The sequence below is a fragment of the Neolamprologus multifasciatus genome, chromosome 16 (genome assembly GCF_963576455.1).
Source record: "Neolamprologus multifasciatus chromosome 16, fNeoMul1.2, whole genome shotgun sequence".
NCBI lineage: Eukaryota > Metazoa > Chordata > Actinopteri > Cichliformes > Cichlidae > Neolamprologus > Neolamprologus multifasciatus.
This window is the reverse complement of record NC_140454.1, coordinates 4,247,918-4,274,898: the sequence shown is the minus strand read 5'-3', so window position 1 is coordinate 4,274,898 and position 26,981 is coordinate 4,247,918. Positions and strand designations below refer to the sequence as shown.

Sequence of the window (26,981 nt, the reverse complement as noted above, 5' to 3'; positions counted from 1 at the left end):
TTTCGGCTCGTCTGGTGAATTAGCGTAAGCGGGTTTTTTGTAGTATCGCAGGAGCCCAAATGGTGCAGATTCACAGCGATGTGTTATAGACGTAATTGGAACGCGTACGCTGTCATGTGATCTTTGTTTACTTCCGCCCGAACCTCGGCTACACGTGTAGTGAAAGGTGAGTCCTGGTGTTTTTTGCTAAGGATCCTGGTATTTCTTCGAAGCTAGTTTCTTAGCATCTTTCTACAGTGTAAATAGAGAAAGTATGTTCACATAGATGAAACATAGCTAACCTAGCTGTCTCATTACTTCACACCAGACGTTTTAAGTTGTTTGGGGAAATGCCAGGTGTTCCTAATAACATTAATAATGGCCTTGGTCTTTTCCAGCTCTCCTGTAATTAATTATACATTTCACACTTGTACTTGTTGAATCAAACGCCACCTGAGCGCTGTCTGTCCCTTTATAAAGCGCCTTTTGAGCCTAGACGTTATTTCTTTCCTCGGAGTTGTTTGATAGTTCTTCAGGAAGTTGCTCATTTCTGTCGTGTAACGCTAGTTAGCGACATTTAGTCAAGTGGGAAATATCAGTGATACCAAATCATATTATAATTATTTGACCAATTAGTGCTTTACATAACACAATATACCCAAGAGTATCCGGAAGTAGAAAACGGTACCAATCTGGATCCAAGTTGTTTAAGAAGTTGGTTACAAAGAGCGAGAATCAATGTTTCACTGATATCCGATTACCAGTTAAATTCTAAATAGGAAATCCCCACTGTCCTGTGGTAGATAAATGCCATCTGATCTGATAGGTAATAAAACTTCTTGATTTGCTAACGAATAATATTTTATTGCTTTTTTTCTGCCATAAAATGTACATGCACTCCAAGGTCACGTCATCATTTACACCTTGCCAGTACTGGGTTTGACCCCCTTTCCCCTCAGAATTGCCTTAATTCCTAAAGGTATATATTCAACCATAGCCTTTCTTGGAGATTTTGGTCCATGTTGACATAAAATCACACATTTGCTGCAGATATATCAGCTGCGTGTCCATTATTTGAATTTCCTGTTCCATCAGATCCCAAAGGTGCTCAGCTGTATTTAAACCTGGTGACTGTGGAAGCTATTTCAAATCACTGCCATGTTAAATAAACAACTTTGAACTTTGTGGTATAGTGTGTTATCCTGGAAACAGCCATCAGAACATTCACACACTGTGATCACAAAGAAATGGACATGATCAGCAACAACAGCAGCAGTTCTCCGCTAGTATTAAGAGGTCCAAAGTGTGCCATAAAAATAGCTCCTACACCTTTATACCACCATCGGTCTGAACGGTTGGTACAAGGCAGAATGGATCCATGCTGTTTATGGCAAATCTTGACCCCACAATCTGAATGTCTCAGCAGAAATCAAAACACATTAGACCAGGCAACATATTTCCAGTGTTTTGTTGTCCAATTTTTGGTGAGCCCAAGCACATCATAGCCTCATTACAGTTCTGCTGCTCGGTTTGAACATCAGCAGGTTGTTTTGATTGTCTCTACATACACTGACTTGCTGATATGGTAATGGCTTATTATTATATTATATTATATTATATTATATCATGTTTTGTTCCGGCTTGAAGCATCCACAATTTCGTTGTACCTGTACAATGACAATAAAGGACTATTCTGTTCTATTATTGTGTGAATGCTGTGATGCACACTATTGAGTTTTCTTTTATTGAGTTTTCTTTCAGCACACATTAAAAGCATTGTAGTTTTATTCACTATTTTAACATAGAAGATGAGGAACATGGCTTGTAGGCACTGACTAATAATAAAACATCGTCGTTTTTAATCAGCTTTATGTTCGTCGTGTGTTTCGTCCTCCTGTCAGTGTGTACCAAAGGCTATGGCTGACACCACCGAGATTAATAAACCCTTCAGCCCAGAGGAGACCCGGAGGATTGTGCATCATTTGCAGCAGCCCGCAGTTTTCCTGAACATGACCTGCGACTGGCCTGTTCTCCACTGGACAGCAGAGCATCTGTCAAGCTGTCTTGGTGACAGACTCATCCGATTCCGACTTGGGAGAAAAGAGAAGACAAAAGGTAAGTAATTCAATGTGTTGAATGAATTTATCTGTAATTACTCACCTGGATTAAACATTCACAAAGAAATTTATGTGACCAAAAAGATAAATTCAGTTCCCACAAGCACTCCTATCGGGCTTAAGCTGTTTTATTAGATATTGCATATTTATTAAGCTATAATAAAATATTTTTTAAAAGTAATATCTTAAAGGAAAACTCAGCTGTTGCTGCATTTAGCTGTTACAAATTTTATTTCTACTGAGCAATAACTGATCACAATAAACTGAGGTTTGTTTTAGTTCCTAGCATTGTGTGAGCTTATGGAAACTTGTATAGCATTTCAAACAATTTCCAATGAATTAACATTTATATATTGACATAATCTAATAAAGGATAGCCGGCTGTTTAACGATGTGATTTATAACGTCTCACAGATGAAAAACACACTGAGGGTCTTTGTTTTTGAGCATCTGCTGTATTTTGCCCTCAGTGTGGCTCTGAAACGGCTCCGGTAATGATTCTTTCTCTGATAAACGACAGAGAGTATGCCCTCTGATAAAAGCTGGCTAATTAGATTTCTAAATCATCTTTTTTTAATCGCTGCAACAGCTTACAGGTTGGGCATTTCTTATCATGCATTCTAAATGTCATCACTCAACCACAGACACACCGTGTTTATGAAAAAAAGAAATAATAAATCATTACAACTGATTCATTTTTCCTTTGAAGTGGGTTAAAAAACATCATGGCTGAAAAGTGCTGTGGTTCTGGTAAATGAAACAGTTCTCTTAACACAGTCTTGTGAAAACAAGATTAATTAAGACTCAATGCAGTCCTGTGAAAAACTAAGTCCACTCCAAATTTAGTAGCTTGTATAACCACATTCAGCAGCAACGACCTAAAGTAATTGTTTTCTGTATGATTATTATTGTGGAGCAGTTTTGCCCCACTCTTCTTTACATTTGGCATTTGTTCATGCACAGCTCTCTTAAGGTCCCTCCACAGCATTTCAGTTGAGTTGAGGTCTGGACTTTGGACTATTACAGTATCTTGTTTTGTTTTTCAGCCTGGGATCATTGTCCTGCTGGGTTGTCCAATATCAGCAGAGAAGAGGCTTTCTTCTAGGGGTGGGGGAAAAAAATCGATACTGTGTAGTATCGTGATATTTTGTTTGCTAATAATGTATCGATACAGGGACAGCAGAAATCGATATTTTGTTACAAAAAAAGGTTTTGTGGACTGGAACATGCTCTTTGCTGAGCAAGAATCCTGACATTCCTTCACTGTCCAAATGTGTTTAACCTTTTTTTTGGCAGCAATAAACATGACAGTTTACTTATTTTAATTTAAGACATGTTTTATTTTAATTAAGTTTAAAACTTTTTATTTAATGTAAAATTATATTTTGTTTTAATTTACTTTCAAATTCTTCAGTTGCTGAAGGGGCTGCATAGTTTTCATAAACTGCATAGTTCAGAATAGCTATAATTGTACCAGATGGTTGATTCAGTTAAGTTGGACTAGACTGTAATACAAACCGTTCAGTTTGTCAACAATAAAACTGAAATGAGAGAAAGACTGAGTGTGAGACTTTGATATTAGAGAAAATGAATATTGATAAAGTTTACCTTTATGTACAGAATCTGAATATCGCAAAATATTTTTTAAAAATTGCAATAATATCGTATCGTGGGATGTATGGTGATTCCCACCTCTACTTTCTTCTAGAAAATCTTCCCAACAATCCATATTTGTTCCACGTGTTTCTAATTGTACTGAACTTTAACATTTAGCATGCTGACTGAGGCCTGTCTGGGATGTGACTCTTGGGGGTTTTTTTTTACCCATCAGGCGTAAAAGGCTGATTGGGTATTGAGTGGGTGGTGTTGACATGCAACTTTGTAAACACAATAACTTGAGACTGAGGGGACATAGGATTTTCAAATTGATACCATAAATCCACCTACTGAAAATCTCTGACAACTTTGAATCTTGGTGGTTGAGTTTCTTTTTTTTTTTTTTTTTTTTTTAAATTCTGTATTTTTTTAAACTTTTGTTTGCCATAACCCGAGGAAACGTCACCTAGGATTTAAAAATTGATACAATAGGTGCAGGAGGATTACTGGGAGCTTGAGGGATACCGCTGACAGCTGTCAGTATTTGTGCAGTTTCTCTGAGTGTTGCAGTCTTACCTTGTGGGAAATTTGTCAGGACATTCACTCCTGGGAAGATTGCGGTATTGCGTTAACACACACCTGAATGTTCCAGACCAGCAGCCTGTCAAAAATCCTACTTTATGGAGGTGATTACACTCGATAATCGTCAGTTAAGCTGCTGTTCTGTGGCTACATATCTACATAGTTTAGATCAGCTGAACCGTTTCACTAAAACTGTACAAAACCTTTAACTAATTATTGTCTTGTCTGTGTTTGTTGTTATTTTCTCAGCTCCGGCTCCTCTTTTTGAGACCCAGTGTTCCTACGTGGAGGCCAGTGTAGCTCAGTTTCTCAGCTGGACTCAGGGTCAGTCTGGAACAGACGTGGGGCCTTTTTCTGAGTACTCCTACTCAGAGTATTGGGCTTATGCTGACTACAAATATATTGCCATGATGTTTCAAGATCAACCTTTCATGTTTGAGGTAAACCATCCTGCTGCATGCATGTTGACATGTAACATAAGTTAAACAGTCCAGCTGAAATCTGGCATCAGTGTTTGCACAAGTTTACAAGTTTACTGCTAATCTTGATGATATCTGAGATATTTAATTGCCATTGAAACTAAAAGGAAGTGACAGAGACTTTTGGTCAGGTTATTTTATCAGGTTAAATATCCAAGAAAGCAAGATCAAAGCTAATTAAACTTAACTAAAATTTGAGGATTTAGTTAGGGATGCAACAATACAAATTTTTTCAAACCGATACGATACCGATACTTGGATCTGAGTACCTGCCGATACAGAGTACAAAAAACAATACTTCTACCACACACACACACACACACACACACACACACACACACACACAATTAATTGGAAGACAGGTTTTATTATATTCCCTGTCGATAAAAAATAAAATCTTAATAAAAATGACCACAAAAAAATTTCAAGTGAAAAATAAGCACTTCTGTTAAATTATTGCAGAGTCTCCACATTGTAATTTTACAAAATATCACTGAACTATTGGCGCTGTCTCGAGCTTTCAGAATAATAAATAAACACTTCTGTTTGGAATAAAATAAATACAAATTAGGTTTGAGAATAAAATAAACTTTTAAATTATTGCAGAGTGTCCATATTGTAAACAAACAAACAAAATAATTATTATTAAATAAATAATAAAATATAAAAAATTATAAAATAAAATAATAATTGGCCCCCTAGTGGCCAATCTAAAAAAACTACAAAAGAAATGACAAGCCACCCTCTGATTAATGAAATAAGTTGGTATCGGTTAACTTTTACGAGTATGAGTACACACACATTTTACAGTATCGGCCCCGATACCAGTATCGGTATCGGTGCATCCCTACTGCTAATCTTGATGATATCTGAGATATTTAATTGCCATTGAAACTAAAGCGCAGTGACAAAGACTTTTGGTCAGGTTATTTTATCAGGTTAAATATCCAAGAAAGCAAGATCAAAGCTAATTAAACTTAACTAAAATTTGAGGATTTAGTGCTTGAAAACATATTGCAAGGATCCATTTTTCACTATATTGATTGCACTCCAAAATATTCTTTATTTTAAGTGTTGGGAGTTTTTTAGTTAAATCATTTTTTCTAAGCATGTAGGCTGCTCAAATATTGAAAACACAACATTTGACCCCATGTATCTGGCTACCAGAACATTAAGAGAACCAGGAGTTGCTCCCAGGGAGTCACAGCATCATTTTTTTTATTAGTCTGTCTCAGAGCTTGCTTTCTAATATATCCCAACGGTGGTGGATGGGCTGTGTGTTCAGACAAGCCACTTAGTGTGAAGCGGGCATGTAGGGACACTGCCAGCTGCACACATTCACAAAAAGTCTTCTTCCTTAGCTCACACCTTCGGTCCATTCCTTCTCAAACAGACACACTGACCAAATGATTGAACAAGAGAAGCACAACAAATAGTAAAAGAGCTCAGATTTACTTGTGTTTTCATTGTATTGATGCTGAAGCCTTAAAATATGTCAGAACTGCAGTTGTGTCCCATACACTGTGTAGTGTGGGTATTTCTACACCACATGTCGAAGATTGCATGAACAAATGTTTGACATCATATACAGTCTAAGCATTATGCGTTTTATTTACAATAATAATAAAGGTTTAATTTAAAATGTTTCATACTATAAGCTTCTTATCCCTTTTGTAAGAAACAGAAATTAACAAGCGATTCAAATAGGCGAGTCAAAATAACTTTTTCCTTCTATTCTTATATTGTTTTGACATTTTCAATTAAAATGTCAAGCTTTTGTGATGGCAGCTTTATACTAGCTGTTCTCATCATCCGGCCGGTAAAGACATAAAAGTGCCATCCTTTCTTGAGCCACTGCCGCAAATTTATTTCATTTTTATCTCGGTGATAAATTTTTATTGGGCATCCACCTCCAATTATTACCTCCTGACATTCATGCCTTTGAGACAGACAGACACGGGCTTTTTGCAGGATAAATGGTGCTGGCAAAAAGGCTGCCCGAAGGCTCGATTGACCAGACTGTCAAAGCTTACAGCTGCCTGCATGCGTGGTAATGACTTCATTATTCAGGATGCCGGTGTGATTGCTACTCCTTTGTGTCCTGACGGCACATGATTGACAGACTAGTTTTCCTTGAAAGATGACAAATACTGTTGCTTGGTTACTCTACTCGGGGACCTCCATTGGTCACTTGTAATAGGCCCTGTCATTGTAGCTGATGAGGCTGGGTTACATCTGTGAGCCTATAGAAGAGTGGTGACGGTTCTCGTTTCCATGTCACGTTTTTAAAGAAAGCACCAAAACCGTAATCTGAAAATCGTAAATCATTTGGATTGTTACATGGCATTCGAATGTGTGTGTGTGTTGCAGCATGTAAAATGGTCCGAGTTTGGCTTTGAGGGGCGTAATGGGAGAGAGAGCACCTTATGGATCGGCACAGAGGGAGCCAACACGCCATGCCACCTGGACTCTTACGGCTGTAACCTTGTACTGCAGGTGCAAGGACGGTAAGATGAATCACTACCTGTGCTGATGCTTCGTGTGCTCCTCAGTAACCAGACGATAAGATAAATGCAAACATACGTACGACATGAGACTGGAAAAACAAAATTGGGTTAAATGGTACTTGAATGCTTTTCTTTTGATGACGTGATAGCCTGAAGTGCCTTGTTATCAGCTAACAGGATCAAGCTGCGTTCATAAACCCCATGATCGTTATGTGCACAGAGACCTGCTCATTACTGCTAAGTAAAGCAGGCATCAACAGCACTAAATGGCTGAGTGGTCTCAGGATTGTTTATTGACAGGAATTGGCAGAGGTGAACAAGTCTTTCAGTCAGAGTGGCCGTGCCTCCAACGTTTCATACAGACAAAAAAACAAGCGTTTTGGTTTTTGCGTCGGGTTTTTTCAATTCAATTTTATTTCTATAGCGCCAAATCACAACAAAAGTCGCCTCAAGGCGCTTCATAGATACAGAGAAAAACCCAACAATCATATGACCCCCTATGAGCAGCACTTTGGCGACAGTGGGAAGGAAAAACTCCCTTTTAACAGGAAGAAACCTCTGGCAGAACCAGGCTCAGGGAGGGGCGGGGCCATCTGCTGTGATTGGTTGGGGTGAGAGAAAGAAGACAGGATAAAGACATGCTGTGGAAGAGAGACAGAGGTTAATAACAGATATGATTCAACACAGAGAGGTCTGTTAATACATAGTGAGTGAGAAAGGTGACTGGAAAGGAAAAACTCAATGCATCATGGGAATCCCCCGGCAGCCTACGTCTATTGCAGCATAACTAAGGGAGGATTCAGGGTCACCTGGTCCAGCCCTAACTGTATGCTTTAGCAAAAAGGAAGGTTTGAAGCCTAATCTTAAAAGTAGAGAGTAGAAAGTAAAGCAGTTTTTGAGCTGCTAGGTTACATATTTACATAACTGTGGTTATGTACATACATATTTGTGTTCCAGTGCTTACAACTCTAAAGATTTATATATTCTAATAATAATTCTTCAATTTTAATAACACAAATTACACGTATGCAGTGAAACTTGATCGAGTTCTCCGCAAAGAGTGCAGTTTTTTTAGTCTAATTGATGAATGTCCCCTTTTCTGTGTTTAAAAATCCATCCATTCGCTTCCGCTTCTCCTTTTCAGGGTCGCGGGGGGTGCTGGAGCCTATCCCAGCTGTCATAGGGCGAGAGGCGGGTACACCCTGGACAGGTCGCCAGTCTGTCGCAGGGCCAACGCACAGGGACAGACAACCATTCACACTCACATTCACTCGCACATTCACACCTAATGGCAGTTTGGATTTTCCAATTAACCTATCCCCACAAGTTGAATGTCTTTGGACGGTGGGAGGAAGCCGGAATACCCGGAGAGAACCCACGCAAACACGGGGAGAACATGCAAACTCCACGCAGAAAGATGGTGGCCTGATGGTGGAATTGAACGCAGGACCTTCTTGCTGTGCGGCAACAGTGCTAACCACCGTGCTGCCTGTTTAAAAATCCTACATTTAAAAATGTGGATCTATTTTCTAATGGGCCTGTCTGAAATGAAACTCCTGTTTGTCATTGTTTCATTGTCTCTTACGTTTGACAGCGTTGCTTCAACTTGCATCCAAGGTTTTGATTATGTTGCAAAACAGGACAGGTTGGGTAAATCTAGGGTGTAAGTATGAGTAACTGTGAGTCATGCAAATAGTTTGGTATTCTGCACTGTGATGCTAGCCCAAAAAGTGTTGCAATGCGAGATAGACACGCTGTCTGGGTCTATAGTCGAGTTTAACGCCAGTCAAACATTTATTTTATCGACACATTTCTCGTTACAAAGAGACGAGCACGTTCATTTTCTAATTGGGTGACAGGAAAAGTTTGCAGCGAGAAGCACTCACTGTCAGGTGTGAAATAAAAAGTGACACTGTCCTGTCATAGCTGTGCACTTAATGGGGAGAAGCTGCAGCTGAGTGGTGAGAAGTTTCAGGATTTCATAAAACCACGTCTGTGTTTCACCCCTCTGGTGGTTGTGGAAGTTTTCTGCCTGTTAAGCACTTAGGTCTTCTGCAACACTGGAGTTGCAGAGTACTGTAGATGCTGAGTGCGAGTTGTCCTCTGCCCTCTGAAAAAGAGTTGATTTGTCACAGAGCTTGCTAGAGAGGGTGGAAATGAAGACAGAGGGTGAGACGCTTTATGGGGTTCTGTGAGTCACGAAATCTAAGGGAGCAGGTCTTCCTTACGTCGCTGCACTGTTCTTCCAGAGAGCAACGGTTATATCTCACCGCTTGTAATTGGGTCTTGAGTTCTTTTATTTGGTATTGATCTCTAATGGAATGAAATCCAGCTCGAGCAGTCCTTTGACACCGCTGATCTTTCAAAAATAAAATAGGGTTGATTGATTTCATGACATTTGTGTGAATGGTGGGTCGTAGTACCGGAAAACAATCTTGGGAGTGGATGTATGAATGTAGTTTAATGTTCATGTTAGAGGAAATCGAGTTGTTTCACAGCGATGGATTTGTAGCTGGTTGTCAGCTTTTGTTGTCTCCCAGAATAAGACGGGTTTAAAGCTCTCTTTAATTAACAGATATTGGATATCTGGATCTTTACAGCAATATCGTTTAATTTTTTTATTATTGTTCACTGTAGCGCAAAGTAAATGATATGAAGTATTTCTTCCTCTTTTAATGATTAGCATTTTTGTGCTAAATTTACAGAATATCAATGTTAATATCTGTTAGCACTTTTTAATATTGATAGTTTTTTATCAGTGTTTTATTTGCAAGCTCGATTTACAGCTCAAAGGTCATCGATTAACACCGCATGAGTCACCAGACGTTAATTTCTAGCATTAATCTTTTAATCTAAAGTCATATTTAACTAGGGATGGGTATCGTTTAGGTTTTATCCGATACCGGTGCCAAACCGGTACTTTTGAAACGGTGCCGGTGCTTAAAGAATGGAGAACACAAACTTTGTCCAAAAACCTCTCATGTTCAGCTGTTTTTTTGTAAAAAGATAACAATGTTAGCCTTTTCTGCCGCTATGGGGCATATATGGTATCACTCTTGGCTGGAAGCAGCTTAAACAATGGAAAAAACACAAACTTTGTCCAAAAACCTCTCATGTTTAACTGTTTTCCACTTTTTCTTTGGTCATTTTAGCCTTTTTGGCCAGGGTGAAGGGAGTATCTGCCATCAAACAAGAAGACAGCCGCATGTAACTATGATGGTGTTTGCTAGTTCACCTTACATGCATTAATGTAATAACGTGGTTAGCCTACTCAACGTAAATTACACACGAACAACATTAAGCTACTCACGCAGAGAAGAACGGCTGCTGCTGCATCATCATCCTCATCATTTCTGCTACACTGGCAGGGCTAGGGGCCAGGACTCTCCTCTTCGGGTTTTTGGGGGATGTTGCTAACTCCAGGTCCGATAACAGGCACCACACCCGCAGTAGATGCGCTCGGTGTGAGGTCTCGCAGCAAGCTATCAAATACGGCGCATTTCTCGGCTTTTAAAAAAAACGCTATGCGTCGCCAGGTGTTTCATCAGATTTGAGGTGTTACCTCCTTTGACAGTATCACAGTATCAGCTTAAAGCACTTGTTGCAGCTGCTGAGTTTGCATCTTTTGCTGTGAAGTACAGCCAGACTTTGACCGCTTCGCCTTGGGCATTTTTAATCTGTAGCTCTGCTTTAAAAGAACGTACGTACCTGGACCCGCCTACTATCCTCGGAAAGGTAAAATGATTGGCTAGAATTCAAAGTGTATGACAGCTCAGGGGAAAAAAGCACCGAAATGTGCGCTGCTTTTCGGTCTGGTTACTACCGTTTATGTCAGAACCGGATACCGGTACCCATCCCTATATTTAACCATTCTGTTGATGTGTCCTACATGCAGGAAGCGCTGGCACCTCTTTCCCCCGGAGGATACAGCTAAGCTTTACCCAACTAGAATCCCCTACGAAGAGTCAAGTGTCTTCAGCCAGGTGGCTGTTCTTCATCCTGACCTGAGGAGATTCCCTGCCTTCCACGGTGCCAGTGAACACATCGTCACTCTACAGCCAGGACAGGTCAGGAATTCTGATGACATCGTGTCTACAGAGATCTCAGACCAATATTTTTCTATATTTTCTTTTTTTGTAAAGTAATCAATAAAGTAAATGAGCAATAATCATCAGAGTTAGCCCCGAGAGAGCGCATTCCAGATGCTTATAAACAAAATTCATAAGAAATTAATAAGAAGAATACAAAAGTACTGTTTAGCCCTAGTCTCTATAATTTATACCTAACTGTGAGCTGACACCTCTTTGTTTGGATTAAATCAGCTGCATTTTCTTCAGACTATAGAAAAACCACAGTGATTTAGTAAAGTCTGAAGTTATGCAATGCTGTGGCTTTACATTTATATGATGAAGTGCTCGTGACACAGAAGCAGTAACCATAAAATATAACTTTATTGGTCCTTAAGCAGTGAACACGTGAAAGTAGACTGAACAGTGAGATTTATTTGTCTTGGTGTCCTTCATAAAAGCTTGAAGCAAGGCGACGGTCGTGACTTGTGTCCCAATTAAAGTCAGGCATCTACAGTTATACTGGATCACCTTCAACAGACTGTTGTTCCTATAGTGATGAAAGCGAAAGGTTAAGCAGCGTTATCGCTCTTGATCTAACTGGGTCAGGTCCAGGCCGATAGACCTGATGAATCAGTCAGGTTTATGTCATGTGCTCAGCCAAAGATACGACCGAGGTTTTGTGGAATCCAAATTTGGTTTTCATGATGGTAATTTTAACACTTGTCCTCCTTTGATTATGAATAATTGTGAAGGTGCTCCTGCATGAAGGTCATCCTTTTTCACCTTGTTTCAGAAAAAGAAACAGTCACTATGGACACAGAGCAATTATCCAGTTGTCTGTTTTCACTATCTGTTTGTTCTGGAGCTCACATAGCTTATTAATGTTAATGTACATGTTGCCAGTTGCAGCTGAGTTGCTACAATTAATTCAATTCAATTCAATTCAATTGTATTTATATAGCACCAAATCACAACTCAAGGTGCTTCATAGATACAGAGAAAAACCCAACAATCATATGACCCCCTATGAGCAGCACTTTGGTGACAGTGGGAAGGAAAAACTCCCTTTTAACAGGAAGAAACCTCCAGCAGAACCAGGCTCAGGGAGGGGCGGGGCCATCTGCTGTGATTGGTTGGGGTGAGAGAAGGAAGACAGGATAAAGACATGCTGTGGAAGAGAGACAGAGATTAATAACAGATACGATTCAATGCAGAGAGGTCTGTTAATACATAGTGAGTGAGAAAGGTGACTGGAAAGGAAAAACTCAATGCATCATGGGAATCCCCCGGCAGCCTACGTCTATTGCAGCATAACTAAGGGAGGATTCAGGGTCACCTGGTCCAGCCCTAACTATATGCTTTAGCAAAAAGGAAAGTTTTAAGCCTAATCTTAAAAGTAGAGATAGTGTCTGTCTCCTGAATCCAAACTGGAAGCTGGTTCCACAGAAGAGGGGCCTGAAAACTGAAGGCTCTGCCTCCCATTCTACTTTTAAATACTCTAGGAACAACAAGTAGGCCTGCAGAGCGAGAGCGAAGTGCTCTAATAGGGTGATATGGTACTACAAGGTCATTAAGATAAGATGGGGCCTGATTATTTAAGACCTTGTATGTGAGGAGCAGGATTTTGAATTCAATTGTGGATTTAACAGGAAGCCAATGAAGGGAAGACAGAACAGGAGAAATATGCTCTCTCTTTCTAGACCCTCCCCATGTTTGTGTGGTCTTGGTACTCTGGCTTCCTCCCACAGTCCAAAGACAGTTTTAATTGATTCTAATTGCCCGCTGTGTTAGCCCTGCTGTTACGTCCCTCTGCAGCCTCTAATCTGCTCAATGTGTTCAGCTGGTGCTAATTGGCCACACCTAGTCAGGTGTGGATAAAAGCATACCTGAGGCAAGCTTCCCGGGGAGCTCACTTGTCTTTGCCTTGGTGGCACCAGCCATTTTAGCCGACCTGATATTCGATTTTAAGACAAAACCTCTGTTCACCTACACTCTGGTATTCGTCTCCTTTTTTTTTTATGTTGCGGCTTTGAGCCGGGTCGTAACACCTGCGATGGACGGACGACCTGTCCAGGGTGTACCCCGCCTCTCGCCCTATGACAGCTGGGATACTTTAATAACCTCGACCTCTTCCAGTCAGTGTTTGGCCTGACCTTTTATATACAGCTGACAGCTCTGAGTTTATGGTTATGCTTCAAAGAAAACCTAGAAATGCTTCAACTGTTGAGACAGAACGAATACTTTGAGTATCTACCACAGTCTCCTCAAAGATGGCTCCACCTCTGCAAATCAAATTAAAAGACAGCTCATTTCTCTTCTCCTGTCAGGCAGCAGACGAATCAAGACTGCTGTGGAGGCCGGGGAATCGATAAGCATTCTTTCTTTTTGTTAACACACCCATTGTATGAATGGATGAACGATTAACAGCAGAGGGGGGAAGGTTTATGCTGCCATCTAGCGGATATGTGCAGTCGTGTATTTCCTAGTATTTAGGAAGATGAAAGAAAAAGAGCGGGAGCTGTCATTGACTTTGCCATTACTGATAAGTTAGTGAAGACTTTATCTTCTTTGCACAGGTGCTCTATGTCCCCAGGCACTGGTGGCATTATGTAGAGTCAGTGGATCCTATCACCGTCAGCGTCAACTCCTGGATCGAGCTGGTAAGCAGCATCATGTCTCTTTCATCCCGAGCTCACCAAAAACGCCCCAAAATGACACAATATCATATATATTCCAAACATTTCAGAGTAGATGGCAAGTTATTATCCCCAACATGTTGATTCATGTTGTATTAAGGCTCCTCTCATTCTTGAGTAATGAACAGGACCAACAGTAAAGTGTTTCCTGTCATTATGATGAGTGTATGTATATGAAGGGGCGAGAAAAAAGGCTCCCTGGTGCAAGACTCTGTTTATTCTCAGGTTTGTCCCACTCTAGTTGTTTTCTGCCAAGGTCACAGACACCACAAACTACTTCTTCTCATCATTGATGGTAACCATCTTGATCATGTGTGCTCTTTCTCGGCTCTCTGCTTCTACACAGGAAGTGGATGACATCGCCAGAGTTGGCGAGGCTGTGACTAAGACGGTTGTCTGTGCCATTAAAAGTGCTCGAAGCGATGACAACACTGACAACTGGCTCAACCCCACTGAGGTGACGAGTAATTACTCCTTGATATTAATTACCGTGTCAGTTTAAAAGCTGTCTTCTTACACCTTCTTCTTGCTTCTGTCAGGATCATATTCTGATCTAGTGCAAAGAAATGCAGGTTTTTGTTGCTTTTTCACAAAATGAAAATGAAACGCTTCATTGCTTCTTTCTCTGGTCTTTGTTGCTGTGTAGGGAATTATTTAGAGAGGAATACTGTGTGTCAAAGGGCAAAATAGGGATCCAAATTTGGATGCTCCTCAGTGGGTCCCTTTTATCCACCATGATTTTATAGCTGTTGACCTTCAATTGAACTACAGGCAGATGATGATGAAACCTGAGCCTTTGTCTTCCACAGTGAGATGTTCTCTTATCGCTCTTTAGCTTTGGGGGGTGGGGGGTTTGCTGACCTGCTTTGTTTCCAATTGCCCCCCTTAGAAGGAAGGGTCACTGCAAATCAATATAGAATCGCTCTCAGTAATGATCTTCTTCCTGTGATGAAGTGCTATCATTCTGAGGGCACTAGCTTCTTCCAGGATGACACTGTCTGCAGTTAAAGGGAACAAAAGCCGGATTAATAGTTTGAATATGAAATTTGATTAGAATTAAATGATAACCAGGCTGATTCAACACATCTCAACCTCGTTGAAAGCCAATGAGATTTTTTGGAACAGCACCCTCCATCAAATCACCAGATGACAGAATATCTAACGGGGGTCATGACCTTACAGTCTTACATACTTGCCTTGAAGTTCTTATTAAGGCATTTCATGGCTTTATTTAATTTTCCACTCATCCATATATGTGTCCATCTTCTTCCGCTTATCCGGGGCTGGGTCGCGGGGGCAGGAGCCTTAGTAGAGAAGCCCAGACCTCCCTCTCCACAACCACCTCTTCCAGCTTATCCGGGGAAACACCAAGGCGTTCCCAGGCCACGCAAGAGATATAATTTCTCCAGCGTGTCCTGGGTCTGCCCCGGGGCCTCCTCCCGGTGGGAAATGACCGGAACATCTCACCCAGGAGGCGCCCAGGGGGCATCCTTGTCAGATACCTGAACCACCTCAGCTGACTCCTTTCGATGTGGAGCAGCAGCGGCTCTACTCTGAGCCCCTCCCGGATGGCTGAACTTCTCACCCTATCTCTAAGGGAGAGGCCAGCCACCCTTCGGAGGAAGCTCACCTCTGCCGCTTGTATCCGCGATCTCGTTCTTTCGGTCACTACCCGCAGCTCGTGACCATAGGTGAGGGTAGGGGCGTAGAAAAAGCGATAAATTGAGAGTTTAGCTTTTATACTCAGCCCTCTCTTCACCCCAACAGACTGATCACTGCAGCCGCATCACTGCAGCCGCAGCACCAATGCGGCTGTCGATCTCCCACTCCCTTGTCCTGTCACTCGTGAACAAGACCCCAAAGTACTTTAACTCCTCCACTTGGGGCAGGAACTCGTCCCTGACCCGGAGTGGGCACTCCACCCTTTTCTGGCTGAGAACCATGGCCTCAGATTTGCAGGTGCTGATTCTCATTCCCACCGCTTCACACAGATCTGATGATAATCAGCCGTGGCAAATAGGAAGTACAGCCTCTGTCAGTTTTAAGGTTTTATGTATGAGAAAATAATAAAAATCATCTGCTTCTTAACAAGGCCTGGATAAATAAAATGACATATTTCACCGTTTTTAACCAGAACTAAGGACACCATTACTGCTTCCATTGGAAGTAGCAGCCAGGTACTGCTAATCAAATGGACTGGATTAACTGGTCATCATTTTGGAAGTTTGCTGGTCTGGGGTGTTAGGTGTGTATTAACACAATGCCTGAGAGTGAGATGAGACGTAACTGTTGACTGACTTTCCATCAGTCCCGGAAGGACTGTAAGGTAATTTCCACACACTGTGAAGTCCACTCTGCACTGACAGATTATCTACAAGTAGAAAACATTTAAGAGAGCTGCCAGTCTGTCCAGGAGTGGACGTCTCAGCAAATTCACCCGAAGGTCATGTTGTGTAATTCTCAGAAACAGCAATAAGCCCAGGAGCTCCATCTCAGACTACACGGGCCTCAGTTAGCAAGTTAAATGTTAAAGTTCCTGACGGTGCAATTTGGAAAAGACTGAACAAGTACGGCTTTTTTGAGAGTGTTGCCAGAAGAAAGACTCTTGTCTCCATCTGCAAAAAAAAAGAATCATGATCGAGTCAAAGTCCAGACCTCAACTCAATTGAAATGCTGCGGTGGGACCTTTAGAGAGCTATGCATAGAAAAAAATGCCCACAGTCCTCAATGAACTGGAGCAACATTGTAAAGAGGAGTGGGCCAAGATTCCTCAAATTCCTCCATTTTTTCCTGTTTTGACTTTTGGTGAGAGAGAGAGACCAAAGAAGTCAAACTATTGCTGCAAAAAGTGGGTGTAGAAGCTACTGCATCTTGGAGTGTTCTCAGTGTTTTATGAACTGCTTTTGCATAGTTTTTGTTAAATTTGTATAATGACACACGGTTGTGTGTTGCTGTTCATCTGAGGTTGTATTTACCTAATTTTATGATCTGATATTAACTAGTTAATGTTTTGTCCTGATATGTAAGACCATAGAATTAGGTGTACTTTGTTTTTACCATGACTGTATCCTGGCCAGTGTTGTGATGATGACGTCGTCAGGCAACCTGGAGAGAGTGAAGCATATCGTGAAGTAGGGCTGCCACGATTAGTCGACTAGTCACGATTACGTCGACTATCAAAATCGTCGACGACTGATTTAATAGTCGACGCGTCGTTTGAAGCTTTGTAAGATCACAAAAGACGCAGGAATAAGTAGTAGGATTTAAGAGTGTAATAACGGATTGAAACAGAAGATGGCATTGCATGTACAAGGATGCCAGCTGCCGTTAAACCCCGAAGAAGAAGAAGCTGTGTCCCAGAATTCATAGCGCAGCCCAGCTCAGTTTCCAACAATGGCGGCAGCTAGTTAGTTTTAATATTACTCTTATTATTCTTTCTGGGTCACAAAATAAACGTTTAACATATTTTCAGGCGAGAATGTAGCTGTGTAAACCTCAAATATCTGCTCAGTTTATCAAGACACCACATATTTTCAAAAGCGCTCCGACGTTTTCAGAGACGTCTGTTACCCACTAGCTCGATAGCTAGCCGGGGGCTAGGCTCCCGGCAAATCGTTTTCAAACCCACCGCCGTCTTTCGCTACTAAGGTTAAACATATATAAGTCACTTAGATAACTTAAAAATGTTATTGTTTGGCTTTTTTAGTATTTTATTTGTTCCTGAGTAAATCGGTTTGGCTGAGATTAAAGTTATAGTTTTTACATAGCTGAATAAACGTCAAGCAGACAGCTGATTATCAGAAGTGTGAGATGCTCGAGAATTTACTCTGGTGTCCTGTTATATTTTAGATAGCAAGGAGTTTATTAAACTTCACCGAAACAATCTGCAAATTTCATTAAAATTTAATAAACTATCATCTTGTCTTTATTTTTAGTTAGCACATACCTTAAACACTTAAAGCTGTAAGCTAATGATAGTTATATAAGAGCAAATGCTGCTGGTGCAATAAGCTGTACGTTTTACATCCAATGGATGATGATCTGGTTAGTCGACTAATTGCAAAAATAATCGGTGACTAGTTGACTATCAAAATAATCGTTTGTGGCAGCCCTATAGTGAAGCTATAGCTGTGCACAAAACCTCCTGGAAAATCAAAGATTTTCATTTTTGAATTCAGACGGAGGCAAGTTAGCTGTTTCCCAGGGTTCAATCCTCTGCTAAGCTAAGCATTTGCTGGCTTATAGCTTTATGTGGTACAGACATGAGAGGGATATCAGACTTCTCAAACAAAGGACATTTACACTTTGTCTCAGAACATTTATTGAATAGCAAATGATTACAGATGAAGTTCTTCTAGTCCTTGATTAAGTAATGAAAGCACCCTGGAGACCGTATGTTTATCTTTGGTGAAGTACGAGAAGTCCTTTGGATTGCATTAGTGATTTGAAGTGTAACTGACTTCTGCATGAATGTATCCAGGCCTCCACGAACTTGCTGAGACACTGGTTTGACTTTGTTAGATTACTAACCAATTGTACCTCCCACACCTTCTTATTTCTCTGCTTATCAGTAGGTTCAGCCAGGCAGCTTGTCCCACTTACAGACTATATTTATGTCACTTACTGTGTGTCATTTTCTATGCAGATACAGTATGAGCTGCAGTGTCATAATGTAAGGGCAGCTGAAAGCCTCTCAGTCACTGTTAAAGTAGCTTCTCAGAGCTGCTATGAAATGATTTATTGTGATATTCTAAAAGAGTCTTTTTTTCACAGTTGTCCTTTTAGAGACGGCGATATAAGTTGTAATAAGAGTCATGAAGGACGTCTCTACTTTAAACACATAAGGTAGTTATGCTTACATAACTTCAGGAACAATTACGCAGTATTTTTAGTCTAGTTCAACTGTTTGCTCACCCAGTTAGTTTCATATCGTTATCATACTAGACTATGATAACATTCTCCCTGATGACCTTTCATGGACTTTGAAACTGACTTTGAAGGATTAAAAACAAACAGCGGGGTAGCAGTGATCTGTACGGGGGATAATTACGATGCTGTGATTGATTCTGAGTACTTGTGCTTGAAGTCAGGTAGAGCAGTTCAGCTGAAGTCTTTCTTGTGGCAACAAAAGTAGCGCTTCGGGTAACTTTTTTTAAAAAGCGCTTTTTGCATATTGATTAGCCAAGAAAGGATATAGTCTCCCACCTACAAGGAGAGTCACAGATGCCTTCACAGCGCCAGTTTAAACCTATATTTCCATTTTCCAGAAACTGTGGAACAAAACTGTATTATATATTAATGTGCACAAATGTAGACTTAAAAAAAGGAAGACCTAGGTGAAGAAATGCCTCGTGTGGTAGGGCTGCCACAAACGATTATTTTGATCGTCGACTAGTCAACGATTATTTTTGCAATTAGTCGACTAATCAGATCATCATCCATTGGACGTAAAACGTACAGCTTATTGCACCAGCAGCATCTGCTCTTATATAACTATCATTAGCTTACAGCTTTAAGTGTTTAAGGTATGTGCTAACTAAAAATAAAGACAAGATGATAGTTTATTAAATTTTAATGAAATTTGCAGATTGTTTCGGTGGAGTTTAATAAACTGCTCCTTGCTATCTAAAATATAACGGTAGATTCTCACACTTCTGATAATCAGTTGTCTGCTTGACGTTTATTCAGCTGTGCAAAAACTATAACTTTGATCTCAGCCAAACAGATTTACTCAGGAACAAATAAAATACTAAAAAAAGCCAAACAATAACATTTTTAAGTTATCTAAGTGACTTATATATATTTACCCTGAGTAGCGAAAGACAGCGGTGGGTTTGTAAATGATTTGCCGGGAGTCCGGTGTTCTCACGGCTCTAGTTAGCCTAGCCCCCGGCTAACTATCAAGCTAGTGGGTAACAGACGTCTCCGAAAACGTCGGAGCGCTTTTGAAAATATGTGGTGTCTTGAAAAACTGAGCAGATATTTGAAGTTTACACAGCTACATTCTCGCCTGAAAATATGTAAAACGTTTATTTTGTGACCCAGAAAGAATAATAAGAGTAATATTAAAACTAACTAGCTGCCGCCATTGTTGGAAACTGAGCAGGGCCGCGCTACTAATTCTGGGACACAGTTTCTTCTTCTTTGGTGTTTAACGTCAGCTGGCATCCTTGTACATGCAGTGCTGCCATCTTCTGTTTCAGTCCGTTAGTACACTCTTAAATCCTACTACTTATTCCTGCGTCTTTTGGGATCTTACAAAGCTTCAAGCTTCAAGTCGACGATTTTGATAGTCGACGTAATCGTGACTAGTCGACTAATCGTGGCAGCTCTATTGTGTGGGAAAAGTCATGGTTCTTTGAGCTCCCACCACATTTGTGTTGCATCTGATTTCCAGGAAAGTGGGGAAAATTGCCTGTTAATGTTCTTTCAATGCTTTAGGCCAAGTAGAATTCCTGGAGGCAGGTTTAGTGAAAATTATACAGATTCTTCTTCATAAGGCTTTAAATGATAAATGCTAATTCCTTTGTAAATATGGAGATTACAGTGGATGTAGTGGGCCATGGGGTTCCAGTCAGTTGCTGCCATTTAGTTGGTCTAATCTTGCAGAAATGGCTTTGGTGTGAGCTGTAATGCATGTGGTTCGATTGCCAGGCCTCCCTGACCCTTTGTCTTGAAGGAGAGCTGATGTGTGGCACTCTGCCTGATTGATCAAAGGCATCCTGGAGTCAGTTGTCTCCTCGTTGTTTGTGTTGGTTGCATGTCCAGTGTGACTGGTTTGTTCCTACAAAAGTAAAGAAGTAGAAGTGCACTCTGAGAAATGTAGTGGGAAGAATGCTCTCCAGGTTCTGCCTGGTAGATTTTGTATAATCTTGCTGAGTTGCAAACAAACGGCACCGAAAAACAACACAATTACTTCCCTGCACATTAATAAAAATCTATGTACAAAGGTTTCCCCAAAATGTATAAGCAAATTAACCGCCTCTGCAAGATGGGCTTTTTCTGGAAATATACAAAGTATTAAACATATTAAACAAACTCTAAAGCCTCTGTGAGTTGAATATTAATTTAAGTACAGCTTCTTATAAATGATTCTAATGGCAGTTCTTGTTTGGAGAACCTTGCAAGCATTAAAGGGATTTATAATGCAGTTTTATTAGACCATCTAAGTGTCATTCCAGGCATGCATTGATTTTTTTTTTTTTCTTTATTGCTTTGCCTGAATCTGTTTAGCAGATTGTGCTCAATTAAAATTCAGGCAGTTCATTTTGTAATCTTAAAGGCTGTACACTGTTTATCTCTTGGCAGCTGTCTCCAGCTTTCTCTCCGTTTTTCTTTTGTTTTTATAGGAAGAAGTAACATCCCATAATGACAATATGCAGTATCTGAACCTGGCGGTGAGAGCTTGGGCTCAGAAACAAAGGAGTTCCTGCCACAGCAAACTGAGCCCAGAGTTGCGAGACGCCTGTCGAGTCAAGCGCGACTCGGGTGGGCAAATCAAGAAAAATAGCGATCGGGTTAGGAATTGCGCACCCTTCAGCATTCCCTACGGACCACATCTCATCTCTGTACGCTGTCAGGAAGAACTGAGGAGGACGACCCCCGAAGATGTAGAGGTCAACTCTTCCAGCAACGGTGCAGTCAGATCTCAAGAGGACTGCGCTGTCAGCTCCGATCCAGCACAGACAACCAGGTTTGCAGCTGCTGTCAGACTCGATCAGAGAACACGTGGACGTAACGCTGGTTCAACTCGGTGTAGAGAATGTGACTGTGCAGACGGGACATCAAAGAACCTGTCAGAGGATTATAAGGCATCAACGCATACAACAATAACCACTAACGACTTGTTAGACTGCCTGGTGCATCCAGACATCATCACCCGTGTCACTGAGCTGCTTCTAGAAAAGCATACAGGAAGTGACACGACCGCCTGATCGTCCTAGTTTTGATATTCACTTATCAGCTGCAGCATGATCCTCCAAGCTACGAGTCATGTTTTGGCATCATTAAGTAAGAGGCCCGACTTTTATTTCTTCTCTCATTTGTCACCTTGACCTTCTTGGCGTGAACCACAGATGCAGGAAATCACAGCAAAGTCATTCTAGTTCTGCAAGCGACAGTCTGACATATCCTTGTTTTGTTTTCCTGCACATGCTGATCCTTTTTGGTTCTTCCAAACTAGGAAAAATGGCCACTGGAATCAATTTAGTATGCTAAACAACCAAATAATTCAAGATAATATTCCAGGGATGCAAACATTGTGCAGAAAACAATGTTTCACAGTGTCAGTTAGTGAGGGGGGAATCATCATTGACCAGCCACAAAGGACTCCTTGTAATAGTTTTGTGATTGATGAAAGCTGTGTAAGAAGTGATAAATGAAATGTTTGAATAGTCTGCTGTGTGTGCGGATAATAAATGTAATATTCCCACTTTGCCTAATTGAATTCCCTGTACTTGGTTTGTCCTACGTGGGGACATTTTGCACATCTAAACTTGGTCAAAGAGTTTTTGTCCGATTTTGGTGCAGAATTGTTGCAGTTATGATAAACGGGAGTAAACGATTGACAAGAATACAAGTTTTAACCTGCATTAAAACTTCAAACATCACAAAACAAGTTTATTTACAGAACTTTAGAGGAAAAATCAAAGTTATACTTTTCCCTGAATAAAAAACATCACATATTGTCAAAAAACAAACCACAGGCGAAAAACATCAGTTTCTGCAGGTTTGAAAAAAATCACACATACACTTTGCATCATACTTGTTTTTGTTTTTTAACAGCACATTTGTTGATTTGCAAAGATGGTTCTGTGATGATGACGTGTCCCAGTGAGCAGCATGAACAGTAGCAAGAAATTCTTTCATAATTTTTACTTTTTTTTTTTTTCATATCTGTGATTTTTCTGCCTATTCTCAAACAGTCATCAGTAAAAGAAATCATTATGTATGCAAAAACAAAGCTGGATGTTTCTGCACAATTTTAAACTTCAACGTCAGCAAAGCAGAAACCTTTACAGGGAAATCATTCACAGGTGGATACAAGGACTACAATTGGTACAAATGAATGCAAAAAATACTTCTTTTTTTTCAGGTGACATAAATAAGACTTTTTGAATGAATAAAAGTTGACTTTTTCAATAGATTACTTGTTCAGCTCCTGTATGGATCCCTTACGCTGGATGATCTGATATCGTCGTGTTGGTGTTGTTCCCAGATCATCATGAAAATGTTGTTCCAGGTTCAACATTGCAAGTGACCAATCACATTATTGTGACGTTATTCTTTTGCGCACCAACCCATTCGTGCATTTATGAAATTCCAGTGTTGCAAGGACAATATCAATTCTGCTTAGCGTTTATTAAAGGGTTAGGGTCCGTTGATCGGCGGACAAAGGCGGTTTCTCGCAGCTTAAGTACAGTTTTTTTTTTACGCCGGTTTTTCCCGAAGTCGCAAAAGTATGAATGGTAAATGGACTGGTTCTTATATAGCGCTTTTCTACTCTTCTGAGCACTCAAAGCGCTTTACACAACTTGTGCATTCACCCATTCACACCCATTCGCACAAGCACATTTCTCTAGGTGTTTTCTAGATAACATTCACACACATTCATACTCCGATGGATGCATCGGAGAGCAATTTGGGGTTAGTATCTTGCCCAAGGATATTTGGCATGCAGACTAGGGGAAGCCAGGAATCGAACCACCAACCTTCCGATCAGTAGATGACCTGCTCTACCACCTGAGCTACAGCCACCCTCTAAATGACATCACAGCATTCTGATTGGTCACTTGCAATGTTGATCCTGGAACAACCTTTAGTATGATGATCTGGGAACAACACCAACACGAGGATATCAGATCGTGCCCCTTACGCTCCTCACTGCTTTCTGACCCAAGGCCTTCAGAAAGCTTTCCTTTCACAGCTGCTTAGATTGTCTCCTATTTAGAAGGTTACTTGTTCGCTCCCCAGCTCCTGCAGCTGTTGACGTGCCTGTGGGCAAGATGCTGAACCCCGGGTACCCCCGATGAATCAGTCTAGGTTTACATGTGTACGTTAAAACTGTGTCTGTGGTTGCAAAGGGAGCCGATTCAAGCATCGAATATGTGAAAGTCATTTAATCAATGTTAAAAGTCTAAAGCTAACTATGTGTGAGTAAAAGGGGAAAACCATTAGCGCTACATGTGACACGTGTCAATACAATCCTTCTATTTTCCCTTGTATAGACTTCTGAAGCAGTTATGAGTTATAGTCAAAAGCTGATAAATCAGGACTGAAATCTACCCAGTGGTTGAGGTTCTGCAATGAAACAGCTGCTTTCTAAGATCCAAACAACCAGACCCGAACTTTTTTAAAATTCAAGTGGCTAATGTGACTTTTGTTTCTTCAAAAACACAAAAAAAACAGCTCCAGAGGGACAAACTTGTAAATTTGTGTACTTGCATCCACTACTACTGAAAGATTGTTTCAGACACTGGCTGCACTACATGCAGACCCTCCGTTTTGTTTAGTTGTTCAGGTACAAACAGGCAGAAAAACCCTTGTAATTAGAGATCATATCACATCAGACGTTTAGTAATGATGAGCTTTGTCATTGTGATAAAGGCACAACAAAGCGAACTGAATGCTTTCAGTCCAATATTTGCACAGCTTGTGATCATCATGAACAGCATTCTGACATGGGGTTAATATGCAGCAAATATATACAGTGCAGTATTAACATGCTTTAATAACACTTGATCATTTTGCAGAAATGACTATTTTGTCTTCCTCGAACATTATGTCATATTTTACGTTTGATTCAGGAAGTCCTTTCCTTGTAAGGTTATAAAGTTTGAAACGGGAGTTTTTCACAACATGATGTCACGAGTCCTACACTTTAAAAGCACAAGAAATCTCCAACAATCACATCTTAGAGTTTCATTTTCACTAAAATAATACCTTCATAAAGCACAAAGCAGCCAAACGTATAATGAGGTGTGACTAATGTCGCGGTTTTACATTCTGCTGCTCTTCCCCGTCTTGTTCAGTTCTATCTCGTTGTTTTTCTTCTTGAAGTCACCGTCGTCTTCCTCCCTCACTGAGTTTTCCAGGTAAAGCTTCTCCATTTCTTCGGGGTCGACGTAGGTGTAGAAGTGGGCCATGACGGAGAAGATGATGCAGACGCCCAACAGCAGGCAGGCGAACAGCAAGAACTCGATCCACTGAGATAACAGAGACAGTTTAGTGTTCGCTGCACGCGCTCGCCACCGATTCAGTTCATTTGTTGCTCACCAAGACACAGAACCGTTTAGTTGCTGATGTACGTTTTATTTAAGCTGGCGATTTAAAAGAAAACACTTTTGGTGCACACGTTGTGGGATAAAAGAGGTGAGAAACACGCTCCAGTGGATTACAAGATACCTCAAGTTCATCCTTATCTCTCCATTAAACCTCGTTACAGTGCACAGGTAGCTTTGGTTTATTTCTACTTTATGAGACATTGCAATAATGAAACTTTTGTACAAAGCACTTCTAATCTTTCTTTTTGTCCATTAGAGTCTGTTTTTATGGCTTTTATTATTTTATGTTACTTTAAAGCGTTTCAGTGTTTTTATCTCTTAAGTATATTGCTTTATGACATCATCTATTAGGCCGGTGTGCGATACAACTTTCTTTCATTCAACAGACACAACAAATTTTGTTCTATGTGTCTCACTGAATTACAATAACGATTACTTCCTTACCAGTTATTAACACATTAAGATGTAATTTTCACTAGTTAGGGTTTATACACTCTCCGGCCACTTTATTAGGTGCATGTTGCCAGTTGCAGCTGAGTTGCTACAATTAATTCAATTCAATTCAATTCAATTTTATTTATATAGCGCCAAATCACAACAAAAGTCGCCTCAAGGCGCTTCATAGATACAGAGAAAAACCCAACAATCATATGACCCCCTATGAGCAGCACTTTGGCGACAGTGGGAAGGAAAAACTCCCTTTTAACAGGAAGAAACCTCCAACAGAACCAGGCTCAGGGAGGGGCGGGGCCATCTGCTGCGACCGGTTGCGGTGAGCAAACAAACAATTAGCTGATTAGATGCTCGATTACTGAGTAGTCGAACCGAATGAAGTGGTCGGTGATTAAAAACCTTTCTTTCTTTTTTGTGTAAGAGTTTAAATGTTTCCCACAATGCCCTTCAAGAGTCATACCTGTTCCAGTCCAGCCCCTTCTGCCACAATCAGCACGATCACATTGCCAAATGCCACCGTGAGCAGCCAGCCAGCCTGCAGCACTGACTTCATGTTGGCTGGAGCCTGGAGGTAAGACAGATGCAGGGTTAAAGAAATGAAGACAGCTGGCAGCCCTGGGACTGTACGCATATTTAAAAGAGTCGTGAAGTAGGAATTTGACATCTTAATAATATGACAGAAACAGATCTGGAGGGGAAATCACTTCTTTGGGCAACGTTTGGTGGATTAAAATTTTTTTTTTTTTTTTTGATCAAGGTCTTTTTATTGAACAAAGAATTGCTTCCAACAACAATTACAGCAATAGTAACAAACAGTCAGTCCAGTTTTGGACATGCCCAGAACATGTGAAATAGGGAAGCAGGCTCTCGTTTGCACCGGTCACATGTGGGGTCAAACCCATCCTTGATTTTGCTCAGTCTAGTTTTAGACCAATGGAGACGGTGGATTAAAATTTTAATAGTAAACGCACCATTTTCTAAGTATTTCCACAGAAAATTCCAATTTCATGGGATCTTTAATAAACAGCTCTTCTAAAAACCTGTGTCTTGTTTATCAGGCTTTAATGTCACAGGTTGCTCTGAAACGCAGCATTCCTCTGACACAGCAAGCTAGTGGATGTCAGCTTTATGGCCATTAAATTGGAATAAAAAGGTAGCTAAATGCTTTACATCATCACACTCTGCTTCAGTAATCATTTCTATTCAAATTGCTTAACAAA

The 26,981-nt window shown here is 40.6% G+C and overlaps 2 protein-coding genes and 1 long non-coding RNA gene across 4 annotated transcripts in view; 1 reads left to right on the top strand and 2 right to left on the bottom strand.

Moving 5' to 3' along the window:
• Positions 1–11: 11 nt before the first annotated feature.
• hspbap1 (hspb associated protein 1) lies at positions 12–22,951 on the top strand. Of its 2 annotated transcripts, XM_085135991.1 has the most exons (8): positions 12–166; positions 1,881–2,094; positions 4,524–4,714; positions 7,124–7,260; positions 11,156–11,327; positions 13,907–13,990; positions 14,373–14,483; positions 21,376–22,951. In XM_085135991.1, the coding sequence occupies exons 2-8, from the start codon at positions 1,896–1,898 to the stop codon at positions 21,958–21,960; spliced, it is 1,479 nt and encodes a 492-aa protein (XP_084992117.1). In that variant the 5' UTR covers positions 12–166; positions 1,881–1,895; the 3' UTR covers positions 21,961–22,951. The 2 variants fall into 2 exon arrangements, with proteins under 2 accessions (XP_084992117.1, XP_084992118.1); XM_085135992.1 differs by lacking the exons at positions 12–166; positions 1,881–2,094 and adding an exon at positions 3,373–4,378.
• LOC146500058 (uncharacterized) lies at positions 10,181–11,187 on the bottom strand. The gene is made up of 2 exons (XR_014869887.1): positions 10,369–11,187; positions 10,181–10,235 (listed from the first exon to the last, which is right to left on the bottom strand). It is a non-coding gene; the product is annotated as an uncharacterized LOC146500058 (long non-coding RNA).
• A 1,468-nt stretch (positions 22,952–24,419) lies between the features above and the next one.
• slc15a2 (solute carrier family 15 member 2) overlaps positions 24,420–26,981 on the bottom strand; it is a 31,468-nt gene continuing 28,906 nt past the window's right edge. The window contains exons 21-22 of the mRNA XM_085135974.1: positions 26,222–26,326; positions 24,420–25,230 (exon numbers count right to left, since the gene is read on the bottom strand). Coding sequence (XP_084992100.1) covers positions 25,024–25,230; positions 26,222–26,326 — 312 coding nt within the window. The 3' untranslated portion in view covers positions 24,420–25,023. The remainder of the gene's footprint in view (positions 25,231–26,221; positions 26,327–26,981) is intronic.